The sequence below is a fragment of the Chaetodon trifascialis genome, chromosome 2 (genome assembly GCF_039877785.1).
Source record: "Chaetodon trifascialis isolate fChaTrf1 chromosome 2, fChaTrf1.hap1, whole genome shotgun sequence".
NCBI lineage: Eukaryota > Metazoa > Chordata > Actinopteri > Chaetodontiformes > Chaetodontidae > Chaetodon > Chaetodon trifascialis.
This window is the reverse complement of record NC_092057.1, coordinates 28,330,470-28,345,346: the sequence shown is the minus strand read 5'-3', so window position 1 is coordinate 28,345,346 and position 14,877 is coordinate 28,330,470. Positions and strand designations below refer to the sequence as shown.

The window sequence follows — 14,877 nt, the reverse complement described above, 5'->3', positions numbered from 1 at the left end:
TTACCAAACCACCAAACCACTTGGTGCAGGTAATTTTTTTTCATACAGCCATTTGAGGTGCATTTTTGGTATGACAGGTGCTACATAAATAACATCCATCATCGTTATTCTTCTTATTATTAGTCGTAGTAGTAGTAGTAGTAGTAATAGTAATAGTAGTGGTAGTAGTGTTTCCACTTAGCCACCTGTAACACTGTATCGTTGGGGATATGGATCACATAATCTCCTTGAACATTTAAACTAATAAATGATTTTCACAACATAATCATAATCTGGGTTATTAGATGATAATTTAACATTCTAAATATCAATTAATACAGATGCAAATAATGAATAAATAACATAAACCCATTCTGGCACTAGAAATTGTGTGCCTCTGAGCAGGACACAGTTCAAATTCATTTTGATGATACTGTGAAGGACAAATAAACATTCTGATGTCACCAAATACATCAGACACGTTACCTACTCAGGTGTCAGGTGCAGCCTAGGCTGTTGGTTATGATTGCAAGGCCTATTGCTTTTAGATAGTTAACTCACTAGTTTTACACTTAATCTCGCACTGCTGCTTTAAATGCAGCTGGCAATCTATCTGAAACATTAATGGCACATACTTACAAACATACAGCACATGTTCCACATAAAATGCAACACCAACCACCACACGTGTGCTTAGGCGCATACTCATGCACACACACACACCACACACACGCACACACATACAGACACATACACTCATTGAGTCCTGACTGTTCTTGTTCTATGCTGCCAGTGCAGTCCTAATGTGGTGTGAGCAGCAGAGTACATGAGGTGAAAAAATACATACATACAGGTTTTAGAAAGTTTTTCTTTTTAAAGCCACATTTTAGTCTTGTCTTTTTTCATCAACAAGAAAGCATGCTGATATAGTCATAATGTTAGTGCCACTGTATCTCATCATCCTCTTGTCTTATCATGGAGAGAAAGGTTGATTTGACAAACATATTTAGTCCTACTTTATGTTAACAAAATTAACACTGGTTGCTTGCTGAACACAAACAAAAAATTAAAAAAAAAAAAAAAAAAAAGGTTGGCAACAGAGCTCTTGCAATTTCAAGTCCTCAGAAGCTGCCAAACAGCTGAAGAAAATTGAGAGTAGACTCAGACACAAGCATGCACATGATCAGAATCTTATGAATCCTTGTCTGTGCACTTTTTAATGTTTACTTACAGACTGAGTAGAATTTGTATGCAGCTCTCTCAAACCTTTTGTCATCAATATACTTCCACAACAAGTGACTCACTGCTGAACACAGTAGAGCATTTTTCGCAGTTTAAGAGCTAGATACTTCCTTCAGAAGTGAGCAGAGACCAGAAGAGCTGTGACTATTGAACATTTGTTAGGTGTGAGAGAAATAAAAATACTTGCGGTAGTATTGCAAATGAATGCAATGCAAATGAATACTAATGTTGTTTCATGTCTGCTGAATATATACAGCACAGTACACAGCTGTTTGCAAATGTGTTGTGTTTGTAACTGTGCTTGTAACTATATTACACTCCATCCATCCATTATCTATACCGCCTATCCCTTTCAGGGTTGCGGGGGGCTGGAGCCTATCCCAGCTACAATGGGCGAGAGGCGGGGTACACCCTGAACCGGTCGCCAGCCGACTGCAGGGCCACATGCAAGGACAAACAAACATTCACACTCACACTCACACCTACGGACAATTTAGAGTCATCAATTAACCTAATGAGCATGTTTTTGGTCTGTGGGAGGAAGCCGGAGTACCCGGAGAGAACCCACGCATGCACGGGAAGAACATGCAAACTTCACACAGAAAGGCCCCGCCTGACCCGGGGATCGAACTGGCAACCTTCTTGCTATGAGGCACGCGCACTACCTGCTGCACCACCGTGCAGCCTATATTACACTCAAATATAATAATTAATGTGCAGTAACTCATATGTTTAAGAGGTAACATGCTGCAGCTCATTTACCTGTAGCATCTGATCCAAATGCACGTTTGTGAGTTGACCTTTTACTGTGAGGGCAGCACTTGTGCAGAGGCTGGGGTGAATGTTAAAGTGTACAAAATATGTACAGCAAAGGTCATGGTTTGTGTTCTGTCTTCTGCTTCAGATCACCATTGAGTTTTTCAGTGTTTAACCAAGCACAATCTTTGTCTGACCTTTATCATATGATTTGAGTTGCCTAAACATAACCAAAAATGTAAACAAATGGACAATGAAAACAAACGAAAAATGTCAGTGAATATTTTGCAGATGCTCTACTACTGAGCCAGTCCTCTTCCACCTCATCCAAAACAAACAACTGAGGTACAAAAGAGGAGGAAGCCACCATATTTAAAAAATGTGATAGTATGTACAAAAAACAATAACACAAATGCAGTATATACGACTACAGGATCAGAGGGCAATGGCAAATCCTGCAAGGATGATGATGATGATGATGATGGGTCAGCTGTCTCAAAACAACTGCACTGAGAATGGCGTACAGTACGTGGCCAAAAACAACAAATATGACAAAATGAACACTTAACTACTTTATCGTGTTTTGTCTAAACTTTCTGACAATCACTGTTTTGCCATGTGTGGTGAAGTCCCCGTCCATCTGGTACTTCAGGCAGGAGTTTCCGTGAGGAGTATTATCACCCACTGACACTGTTATAGTATAATGGTATTTTGAAATAGTATTTGGTACAGTACCAGTAGGCTGATCGGTCTTACCCTCAGAAAACCCCCAAAGCAATGAAGCAAAAACTGTCATGGAGCAGATCCCCCAGGTCGAAAAGAAAATTAGATGTGGGAAGCCAATGATAACATGGAGGAGAGAGAAAAAAAAAATAAAAACGAGGGGCCACTACCAAAGTCATGAAGACAAATGGTACTAAACAGGGTTCATTGGAGAGGCTGACTGGGGATTTTTCCTCCATAAGAAGCCAAATGTAGTAAGTCAAATGAGTCAGAGGGGGTCTAGGCTGAGCCATGTACAGCTTTGTAGTTTATTCTGTGTGTTTATTGATATGTTACAAACCGTACTGTCAGTCATTGTCACAGCTTGAGCATAGATTCTTCCAGGACAGACCTCATACTGATGTTTTTGGAATCAAGCTTGCCTGATTGATTCAGGATAATGGACTGCACATAGACACCCAGTGTTTGACAAGACTGTAAATCCTCACATGAAGACCCCAGAGGCAGTAATATTCTTTCCACTTCAAGTGTTCTGGAAGGTTTTTAGTTTCTGATGCAAAGTTAACATTTTGCCTTGATGGTTCTGTTGAAGAACACAAAGACCTCATCATATAGTATTGCATATGAGTAGAAACTTTGCCCCAGCGGTGACTTTGGTCATTTTTAGGAATCATCCTGCATGAACCATAAATATCCAAATCAAATTCTATATCTTTCTGATCAGCTGCAGAGGAGATATTTTACACTGGACCAAAGTAATGTGCCGATGAATTGACTGACTGACTGACTGACTGACTGACTGACTGACTGACTGACTGACTGACTGACTGACCTCAGGACCAGATACTAACAGAATAAAAATCCACTGGGCAAGAAGGATGGTTAACAGTCTCTCACATGATTAAAATATCTATATGACAGGCAACCATTCCTACAGGAAATTTAGAGTCACATGTCTTCCTGCATGAAAGAAAGGAGACCATTACCATGCAGGCACAGTATGTATGTATGTATGTATGTATGTATGTATGTATGTATGTATGTATGTATGTATGTATGTATGTATGTAATTAAGCCCAATCAACCAAATAGCCCAAAAATAACCAACCAAATTCTAAATCAAATGACTGTGAGTAATGTGAAAGTCAAAGGCTCAATGATGACCTTCAACTTGCGATGAAGCAACAACTCAGCTTTCTTTATACTCTTTATGCTGTGTAGCAGAACAGAGAATAATTACAGCCAGATCCTGACCAAAGCTACTGTCCCATGCGTCTAAATGCATACATCACTCTCAGTTTAAAGACGCACCCATTGTTTCAGCTGCTGTGTGATGCTGCAGGTGTTTGATAAACTCAAAGGAAAGAATCTGACACACAGCCAGCTGTAGACAACAAACACGACAGCAGCACTGATGTTTCTGTGAAATTCTGGATTATGTTCAGTGACACCTGAGTCACATTATGGTAAGATTCAGACATGAACATGTTTCACACCTGCATGAGTCACAGTAATAGCTGTATTTTGATGGACATTTCAGTCGATTATGTTATAGATGTGATACAATAGAAAAGTGAAAGAAGCAAAATGCACAAAAGCTGGTTTGTGATGTTGGAGCTTTGTGAGCACTTCTGCTGGCTAAAGCCATGCAAACTGAAGCTTTTGTGCAGTCTGCAGTTTTCATTATGGACCAGCCTCTGTGCTGAAAGGTGGGAAAAGTAGTGCAGACAACTCAGCTCACTGTAGAAATAACTTTACTGATCTTATATTAGCTGCATCCACGGCCTGTGCTGTGTGTTTTGCTATGTGCGACACTATATTTCTTTGACTTTCTATATTACGGTCCACTCTGCTCCATTAGAATAGTAGTTCTGGGGACCAGAAACATTCTGTGCTAAACTCAAACCGGCTGACTGAGGCAGTGGCCGATCGCAGGACCTACAGGATAAACCCAAATCTTTGGCACCATGCTCACAGCTGCTGTGCTCACTGTTACTGTTGACATGCACTCAAACAAGATGCAGGAGGTTTTCTGTGAAAGATACACATCCAGTGCATTTTGGAGTGGCTTTAACTCTACATAATCAAATACTTTCAGATTTTTGGGGTAATCTGATGTTTTATCAATTACTTATATAGGAGCAGACAAATTTCCATGTTTCATATACATATTAGGGACGAGGTGACCACCCATACACCATAATGACTACATGCATGGGCTGCACAACTCTACAGTTAAAAAGGTTAAAAAATCGAAGGATATTAAAATCCCTGGACAATTCTAAAAACATTTACTTTAGAGTCTGAGCTGCTGTCACAAAACCTTGTCGGCAACCATTTACAGCAAACAAGCTCTGATAAACCCACTGCAACCTACCTGCCCAGCAGGCAAACTAGTTAACAAGTTAGCAACTAGCTGATGCACAGAGTGGAGAATTTGGCAGCTGAAGAGCCAAACATCTTCCCCAGCAGCTGGTGGAGTCTGCGTGCTGGATACAATGAATGCCCTGATATTTTATTAATATAATGTGTTAAGTAGCCATAAAAACTTGTCTGTGAAATTTGGTGTCTTTTTGTCCGTCAGCCTAATTTTATATTTTCGCCCCAAGTGGCACAAAATATTATTATTCAAATCGAAGCTTTAAATCAAACTTTATTTGGAAAAAATCTCCACTATGCATTAAATTACTCCACCTCGCCTACTGCCACAGTGCAGCGGGAATGGTCAAAACAACCTGTCAGGTCAATAAAGTGTTTACAATTTACATGTTCTACTTCATTACTAATGCATGCTATCAAACCGCTTACCCCACAGTCACACAGACCACTGCAGCCAACACGGCAGACTTCAGCGACAATGACAGAGGAAAGCCAGACCCACAACTGAAAGATATTTTAAATTTTCATACCACTGTTATTCTGTCATATTTCACTGAAATTATGCAGCTATTGCCAAGAGGGCAATGTTCATTATATGACGAAACCAGCGTGGGCATTAACATGAACAAAAACAAATCAGTCATCAGGTTCTATGAAAAGGCTCCTAGTTTGATTGAAGGTGGATAACGTTTAGCTTCAAAGCAACAGAAATACTGAGAGGACAAGCTCTAAATCATGTTACATTTGCAGTGAATTAATGCAACAAAACACTCCTTCCTTCCAACCATCAGATCTCATGTAAATATTCAGCTTTTGGAAAATTATAAAATGCACAGATATAATTTCTCTTTTTTTAAAGAATAATCGGATGCTACTCAGTTGCTGTGGTACTGTTTACTTCCGTTTTACAAAACCAGAAACTGGCCAATGCTTGCCTAGCATACGACAAAATCAATCTATTTGACAGTTTCATACTCAGACTACTATGAAAAGCAGGCTGCAGTATGCATGTACTACATACTGCATACTACGTTCAGTAATAGTACATAGTAGGCGCTTCCGAATACATCCCTAGTAACAGCTGGAAGCTGCAGTATATTAAAGAGAACTCCAGTTTGAATTACACTTCCATATAAATGTCAGACTCACAAGATACATTTCAGTTTCTGAAGTATCAAACCAGAGAAATGTTTTGTTTTGGGGTTTTTTTGTTCCATGCTTTCCCCACAGTGCAACTCCGTTCAGGTGTGTGCTAATAGAGGCTAATGTAGCGTGTTGCTTGAAGCAGAGATGAGAAGTGGGCTGCAGAGGTCTGCTGAGTTCACTTCTTTCAAAGTCCACACCCCCAGATATTTTTCATTTACAAACTTGTGGTCTTCAGCTGAACTGACGCTGACTCAAGTGACATCACTTGAGGACATTCTTGAGACGTTACTTTCCCAAACAGACAAAACGAGATACAAAAGGTTGAACTTTTTCCAGGTGCTTCAGAAGACCTGTAAAAATAAACTGCGAGTTCACCTTTAAACTTTGTCGTTTTCAACATTAATAATATCCATCCATTTTCTATGCCGCTTATCCCTTTCAGGTTCGCGGGGGGACTGGAGCCTATCTCGCCTGTCAACGGGCGAGAGGCGGGGTACACCCTGGACCGGTCGCCAGCCGATCGCAGGGCACATACACACAACCATTCACACTCACACTCACATCAATTAACCTAATGAGCATGTTTTTGGTCTGTGGGAGGAAGCCGGAGTGCCCGGAGAGAACCCACGCATGCACGGGAAGAACATGCAAACTTCACACAGAAAGGCCCGACCCGGGAATCGAACCTGCAACCTTCTTGCTGTGAGGCACGCACACTACCTGCTTGCTTCACCGTGCAGCCCAAAATTAATAATATATTATTCTTATTATTCTTATTATTTGTATTATTATAACAATGGAATTAAACAGGGACATTATTGTCTGCATCAATAACCTTAAAAAGCTCAGTGAAGATATTTTGCAAATATCTTGATAAAATGGCGATGCAAGCATCATACTGTCATGTGTCACTCATCAGTTCATTGTTTAGTTGCATACTGAAGAAGGTTAGGCTTAGGCAGAGGCTAGATATAGCTTTGTCTTGAAACTGAGACCTTTTCTACAGTAAAAGAACAAAACAGACTGAACCTCTCATTTTGAGCGTGAAACAAGTGGTGAAAGCAGAAAGGGTTGGTTAAGAAACCTCTTTCCTACCATGCCGCATTATCTCCAGTGTGCTCAAGTAGAACCAGACATGATTTTGTAAAATTTTGAGACACCTAACAGCTACATAACCTGTAGAGATGAGCTGGTATCAGTTGTTACTTTCCTCAGAATAACTGTGAGGGCTTTAAATGTGGAGGACAGGAGCTGATCAAAGCTAATCATTCCAATTAAAAGTCTGCTGTGATCAAATGGCTGCATGTTACTGCTTGGCACTTATCCCCCCCTTACACACACACACACACACACACACACACACACACACACACACACACACACACACACTTGACCCCTGTGACACCTGCCTTCATTGGCTCTTTTCTCTGGCTAATTTGAAAGCACTCCTCCCTAATCCTCCCCCCTGGAAAATGTCCGCTGCTCTGTCTCAGCGTTTCCCTGGCTGTGGAGTTCAATTCAAATGTGCTGGCATCACATTAAAGAAAAGCACATTTCAATGGTGTATCAATCCAGCTCTTATTCTAAAACTTGACAGATGGATAATAACCATTTAACAAAAGCCAGTAAATATCAGTGTTACCTTCTGTGTGTAAAACAATAAACAGCGAGTTGATGATGTGATAGACCGAATCAGTGTTTGTGTATCTATCTCTGTCCATGACCTCTCAGATCCCGAGGCTCAGCAGAAAAAGCTCAGGCTAAACCTTTAATGATATCCTGTGCACCAGAACAGATGATTACAAACAGTCAGGAAACTACACTCAAAGAGATCTGGCTTGGGCTTCCCATTGGGAGCACTGACTGTTGCTAACGTGCCTTTTGTTTTTGCTTGTCCAAAGCCACATACACACAGCAGGGGAATAGAACTTGGAAAGTGGACTGAGATAAAACTGAGTCAGAGGGGAAAAGTGCAAGCACTCTGCGGCTGGTTTTGCTTTCTGCCTTTATTTCCTGCCAACAGTTTTGTGGCATTTGGTTACTGTACATTACTGTGCCATTTTTTCAGGGCACTTTGGAGTATTAGTCTGCATTATCTGAGCATGCATACACATTCTGTTGGGAGGCTGCATGGGTAAGTAAAATCCTGGCTCCTTTCTGGTTGTATTGGTACATGTCAAGAGATTATATACACATCTCCCGGGTGTAAGGGTGCATGTTCTGGTTCAAACATTTAATTAATTAACAATAACACACTGATTTTAAAGTCTCATTTGTGAAGCATCCTGAGGATGCATAAAAAAAAGCTGAGCAGAGTTTATGTACTGACAAAGCCACAGGTTTGTGTCTATGCTCTGCTCTGTTTTGTTTTAGCACTAATCAAATTGTGGGGTAATCTCAGACTGTTGTCATTCCCAGAACATCAAATACCAACATTTCGTCATGCCCCTCACTGTCTCATACAGGCTCACAAGGTGCTGTTTAGCATCTGTAAGAGACACAATGACACAATGTAAACCCATCCACAGCAATGTTAGACAATCAGAGCAGGTCAGGTGATGCAGTACAGAGAGTGACGAAGATTGTGTAAGTAAGAGGATGGGATAAGTGGATATGTCAAAGAAGCATAGGGTTTCATCAGGAGACTGCTGTTCATGTCCCAGGTGAGGCCAAAAGTAAACGCTGGCTTGTTTTAACTTCTGCGTATAAATTAACTTATGTAACGTACTTAAATTACACCATGTATGTATGTAACGTGCTTACTTAAACCCAAACCATCATATTTTCCTACACCTAACCAAGTAGTTTTCTTCCCTAAACCTAACTGCATTCAAGCTTAACCACATGTTAGAGAGGCTTTCAGGCAGAGGGGCTTTCTAGCAGAAAGCCTCTCATACAGGCACTGAGAGCTACCTTGTGTGTCTGTATGAGATGCCTGAAGGGCCCGACAAAACGTCTTTTTGAGGACCTGGAAATAAGAACAGCTTGGTGATTTTGGATTGCATATCTATGAAGTCTGGGACTCAAGAGAGATTGGTTAAAAATGAATGGTTAAAATCAAAGCAGCAAAGATATCACGTATGAGTCAAGCTCTAAGAATGTTGAATCCTATACTTCCCAGAATGCAACTAAAAAGCTTCTTTCATTTGACCTACCTGCCTTCCAAATGCCCACTTCCCTCAAACCTCAAACCTCACGCCTGGTGTGTGTGGTGCCCACTGTGTACTGAAAATGTGACAGGTTGAGTCGTACTTCATGACAGCTAAACTGAACTTGATGTGTAAAAAGGTTGAGCATCCCTTGAATGAATTAGGACTGAATTTCTTAATTTTAGAATTATTTACAGAACACAGTCTGTTAAGACTCACTTTAAGTGTAATGCCAAGGTTTTCACATGCTCTTTCAAAATAAAGGCAATTTTTTCATATCATTCCACCAGTAATGTGTGTCATAGATGCCCTGACACAACGTGGATGGGACTTTGTTTTACTCACTGTCCACTGAATTTACATTATGAGGATTTATAACCTGGTGGTGAAATTAAATTAGTCCTCATTTCTGTGATGGGGATAGAAGCACACACACCTCCTCCTTCAGCCATACCTTCACTTTTCACTACAATGTGCTGTGATGGATAACAGTGAGAAAAGAAGAGAAAAGGAGTATCCCCATCATGAGTCATGAGGTGGTCTCTGCACCTCCAGTTCCAGAACACTGAAAGAGTAACCAGAAATGTCTCCAGAAATGGACATCATATTGTACCACTTAGAATCTACATTGAGACCATGTGGTTCCGAACCCCTCTGAAGACATAATGGACCCTGGTGGTCCCTGATCAGGATAAATGACAAACACACGTAGGCCGGTGCTGTGTGCTGAGAAACACACAGGCAGCAAGGTTCACTTCAAACAAGTCCTGGTCATTGTTTCTCAAACTTACCGGCTCGTCCATCTGTTCCTGCTCGTAGTAATAATAGTCATTGTGGCTGAAGTCCCTGGCGAGGTTGGTGTAGAGAAGATATGCCAATAAAAGAGATATTCCCAGTAGGTGCATGTTTCTAAACTTCTCATGCGATTAGGATCCGAGAAGTATAAAAAGAGAGATTTAAAGAGCCCTCCTCTGTGGCTGCGCTCCCCTCCGCTACTGCCGCTGATAACACGCTCTTATTTGGCCGTTTCTCTCTCTCTCTCTCTCTCTCTCTCTCTCTCTCTCTCTCTCTCTATCGGTCTCTCTCTCTCTCTCCCTCCCTCCCTCCCTCTCTCTCTCTCTCTCTCTCTCTCTCTCTCTCTCTCTCCTTTGTCTCTCTGTCAAGGTCCAGTACTTGTTCCGCAGAGGGATCGCAGCACGTGTATGAACCCCGCAGAGGATGAAAGCCCGGTCATATGGAAAGAGATAAATCTGGTGGGTCTGGGGAGTATGTGGAGTCTGTGGCGTCATTGTAGACCGTTAAGTCGCAAAACTGCAGGAAAGCGGACGACCCACCTTCAAAATAAAAGCCCACTACTGTCAACTAAGGGTGGATAAAGTAGCCAAACTTTCTACTGAACTCTGTTCCCAACTGATAGCAGTTCCTGTATGGCAGAGCCCCTTCAGCTCTTCCCTCATGCTGAAGGTCATGAAAAAATCATCCCGTTATCTATATATCACAAATGATTTTCATCAGCCATCTTTCTCAAGTTATAAAACAACCACATATTTATCTTTTTTGAAACAATTTCCCATTATCATCTATTATGATATTTTTATTCCCAATACTTTCATCCATCCATCCATCCATTATCTATACCGCCTATCCCTTTCGGGGTTGCGGGGGGCTGGAGCCTATCCCAGCTACAATGGGCGAGAGGCGGGGTACACCCTGAACCGGTCGCCAGCCGATTGCAGGGCCACATGCAAAGACAGACAAACATTCACACTCACACTCACACCTACGGACAATTTAGAGTCATCAATTAACCTAATGAGCATGTTTTTGGTCTGTGGGAGGAAGCCGGAGTACCCGGAGAGAACCCACGCATGCACGGGAAGAACATGCAAACTTCACACAGAAAGGCCCGATCGAACCGGCAACCTTCTTGCTGTGAGGCACCCGCACTACCTGCTGCGCCACCGTGCAGCCCCCAATACTTTCATGTCAGATATTTTCATGCACAGAACATTTTTCCCCTGAACACTCAGCTGCATTACACTTAACATTAGAGCATTTATCATAACTCTCGCTTATGCTATGCTCTGAAGAATGTGTGGTGTAGTTTTATTTATTTTTAGTTGTTTTTTTTAAAGGAAGTTGTACTTTTTGATTTTCGATAGCTTCACACTGATGTCCTTTACATGTGAAGTTGAGGAAACAAGAGCAGCGGTGAGCCAGACACACACACACACACAGAGAGAGAGAGAGAGAGAGAGAGAGAGAGAGAGAGAGAGAACGTCAGCTGCTATCTATTATATTATATTATATTATATTATATTATATTATATTATATTATATTATATTATATTATATTATATTATATTATATCAAAAAGAAAGTTAGGGCGCTGTGTGTGATCAGAATTTGATCGTTTATGAATTCTCTTTGATGTATACTCAACTAAAAACAGTACAAAGAAGAAACACTTTAAAGAAGCATTGACAGCTGAAACCATTTTTCCTGCACTTAACGAACAATTTAATATTACATTAAAGTAAATGACAGCTATAATGCTCAGACATCTATGGTATGAGAAGCTGCTAAAGCTTGTATCAGTGCTTCTATTCTATCTTTTGTGACTGCAAGCTTGAATGTGAATTAAAAGTGTTAGAAGCACAACTTTAAGGGAGGTCAACTAAGGCTCTGCGCAGACAGCGGAAGTCACATCAGCACTGGATCAAATTCTTACACAAAAAACTGAGCAAGCAACATTCTTTGCAAAACACAGACAATTTGAGGAAGCAAATTAACCGGAGAAGTTACTTGGACAACTGCTTTCGGAAAAGGAGGAATACAAATTCAGTATCACAAGTTAGGAATGAAAGAGGAAAGTTAAACACATGACCAACGTACTCACACAATTGCATTACCGACAATATCTTGTCATTTCTATTAAACTCAGACACTTCTTGATGTGCAGTTCTGAAGGTTATATAATATGTTAGTTGCTTTTAAGGTTGGAAAATAAACCTGGAAAAATGTGAAATGATTCTTGTTGGCTCAGGCTGCTCTTAAAAAATCAAGCTTTCTCTCAATGGTCTATCTTACCTGGGCATAAATGTATGTGAAATCTATCTATTCAATATAAGCCCTCGCTTAAAAGCTGCGACAGCAGACTTGGAATACTGGGATAATCTTATTTCTTGGATGGGCAAGATTAGATTGAAATTTATAGTACTGCAATTACCTACAAATTCTGGAGGATTTCCATTGCCAAATATTATGTTTTATAACTGGCAAATCATACAGAGATTGCTGCACAGTGGCTTAAGTACTTAGTACTTGGAAAAAAACTGGTAGTTAGGATAGCTGGTGCTGTACTCCTCCTACTTTGTTGAGTCTCCAAACAAAGGATTTCACTAAAGGGCCTGCAGTTATAGCTCAAAATCTGATAATAAGAAGTACTGTATGTCCCTGGCAGGATATTATGAAATACTGTGGTAAAAAATAACAAGGCATCTCTCCTTATCCCAATTATAGGCAGTGCTGAGTTTTTACCAGATATGAGCGTTGTGTGCTATCAATGGGACAATAAAGGGATTAGGGTTATTAATGATCTGTTACATGGTAATAATTTAATGTCATTTCATCAGATTCAGACCATATATGTAATATCATCATAATGTCCAAATTTCAATATTTAAGCAGCATGCTATCTTGACACAATATGGAGGAAACAAGCAAGTTTAAGCAAATGTTGCATATTTATTGTTTCTAACTTGACTGCAGAATGAGAATGATGGTGGATACATATCTATTACTGCTAACCACAGAACGAGAACAACATGGGCATGGTCCAGGCACAAAAGATACTTTCAATTGATATAAACTATTTTGTGCGTCACAAAAAGCACAGACAGTTTTTTTGTCCATGATCAGAAATCCTACAGATTAAATTCATTAATTTTTCAACTCATGTGAGACTGTGTTGTATTACTCTTTCATAGGCTATAATGTCCTGATGCACTGTATAATTCAGTAGTTAGTTTGCTTGAGACACTATTGCACTTGCTGTTAAATAATGTTCTGTCGTTTTGCTAACAAACAACAAATCATTCCAGGTGTACAGTAAATATGACACAACACTGTCACTATAAACTTGCTGAGCACCGAGACCCATTACACATCCTTCCAAGACACTTTAGTTGTATTTATGATTGATGCAGTTAACTAGAGACTGAAATACTATGATAGATTTGCACAAGACAGTCACTTGAAGCAGGTTGTAGCCTGCAGGGACAGTTATGTGTCATTGCACCGCAGGTCGTTGACACTGGTGGTCTGTCAGCTATGGAGATTCATACTCTGGCCTCTCATATTGACCAGCTGGCCTTCATAGCTCATTAACCTCACACTTTTTTTTTCCCAAAGTGAAAAATCTTCCCTGCAAAATTGTAAAATCTGTATACACACACACACACACACACACACACACACACACACACACACACATATATATATATATATACAGTGTATTTGCTACAACTCATTGTAGTAAAAAGTGTTCATTTTGGCTGAACATCAGTGCTGTTACAGCAGGAAGATAAAAATAAAACCAAATGTCTGCAAGTTTTTATATTAGAGTGTCTGTCAGTTGACACTTGACTGCCACCAGACTGCTGGCATAACTGGTATGGTCTAAAAAAAAAAAAAAAGTTCAAACATCAAATCTTTCCTGATCACTGTATTGTGGTATGCCAAGTGGTTTGAGAAGCAAGTCTGTGTATCCAGTTTTATACCCTCCCTAACAAACATTGGTTGGATGGAAGTGGCTGTCTTTTTTTTTCTAGAATCTTGTGGGTCATGGCATTCTTGTGGGATTCCCACGGGACAGCAATCAGTTTCACTGTTTACTGCGTTACTGAGCAACATAGTGTTGTGTTTGCATGCTACGCCTTTGTAAAAACTGTGTCAGTGCCTTTGCTTTATGTGTGTTTGTGGCTGCAGCCACTGTGGAGTTTAAACATCTCTGTGTTGTCTGCATTAGTGATGTTTTCTGTCGTAAGTGTTAAATTTCTATTTCATACATGCTCCACCCTCTTACAGGCAACTGGTTTACCCTCTTGAGGCTCTGCCTTGGCATCTGAGAAAGCATCTTGTACTTACTGCCCAATCATGGGGTGCTACCCCATGATTGGGCACCCCATCACTGATGCTTCCTGCAGGCCACATGAATCCTGCCTCCTATGAATGGGACGACAGCACAAGACTGCACTGCTCGCCTCGCACTCCCCCAAAAGGAGCATGAATGTCAGCTTCATTCTGGTGAGTCGCTTAGTCCCCTCCGTGTTAGCTTGGCAGCAGCAGCCGAGTGTGCTACGACTCCAAACTGTGGGCTGACTAAGATGAGGAGGATGACTGCTGTGTCTACGAAGAACAAGACCCAGCCTCCCTCTTCAAAGACGATGACCATCTGACCACCACGACAAAGCCCCGAGCTATGGCTTACAGGCATACTGCA

The 14,877-nt window shown here is 40.8% G+C and overlaps 1 protein-coding gene across 1 annotated transcript in view; it reads right to left on the bottom strand.

Annotated features, from left to right (window-relative positions):
• The window catches only part of vegfc (vascular endothelial growth factor c), a 73,484-nt gene extending 63,110 nt beyond the window's left edge, over positions 1-10,374 (bottom strand). The window contains exon 1 of the mRNA XM_070984816.1: positions 10,166-10,374. Coding sequence (XP_070840917.1) covers positions 10,166-10,279 — 114 coding nt within the window. The 5' untranslated portion in view covers positions 10,280-10,374. The remainder of the gene's footprint in view (positions 1-10,165) is intronic.
• Between the last annotated feature and the right edge of the window lie 4,503 nt (positions 10,375-14,877).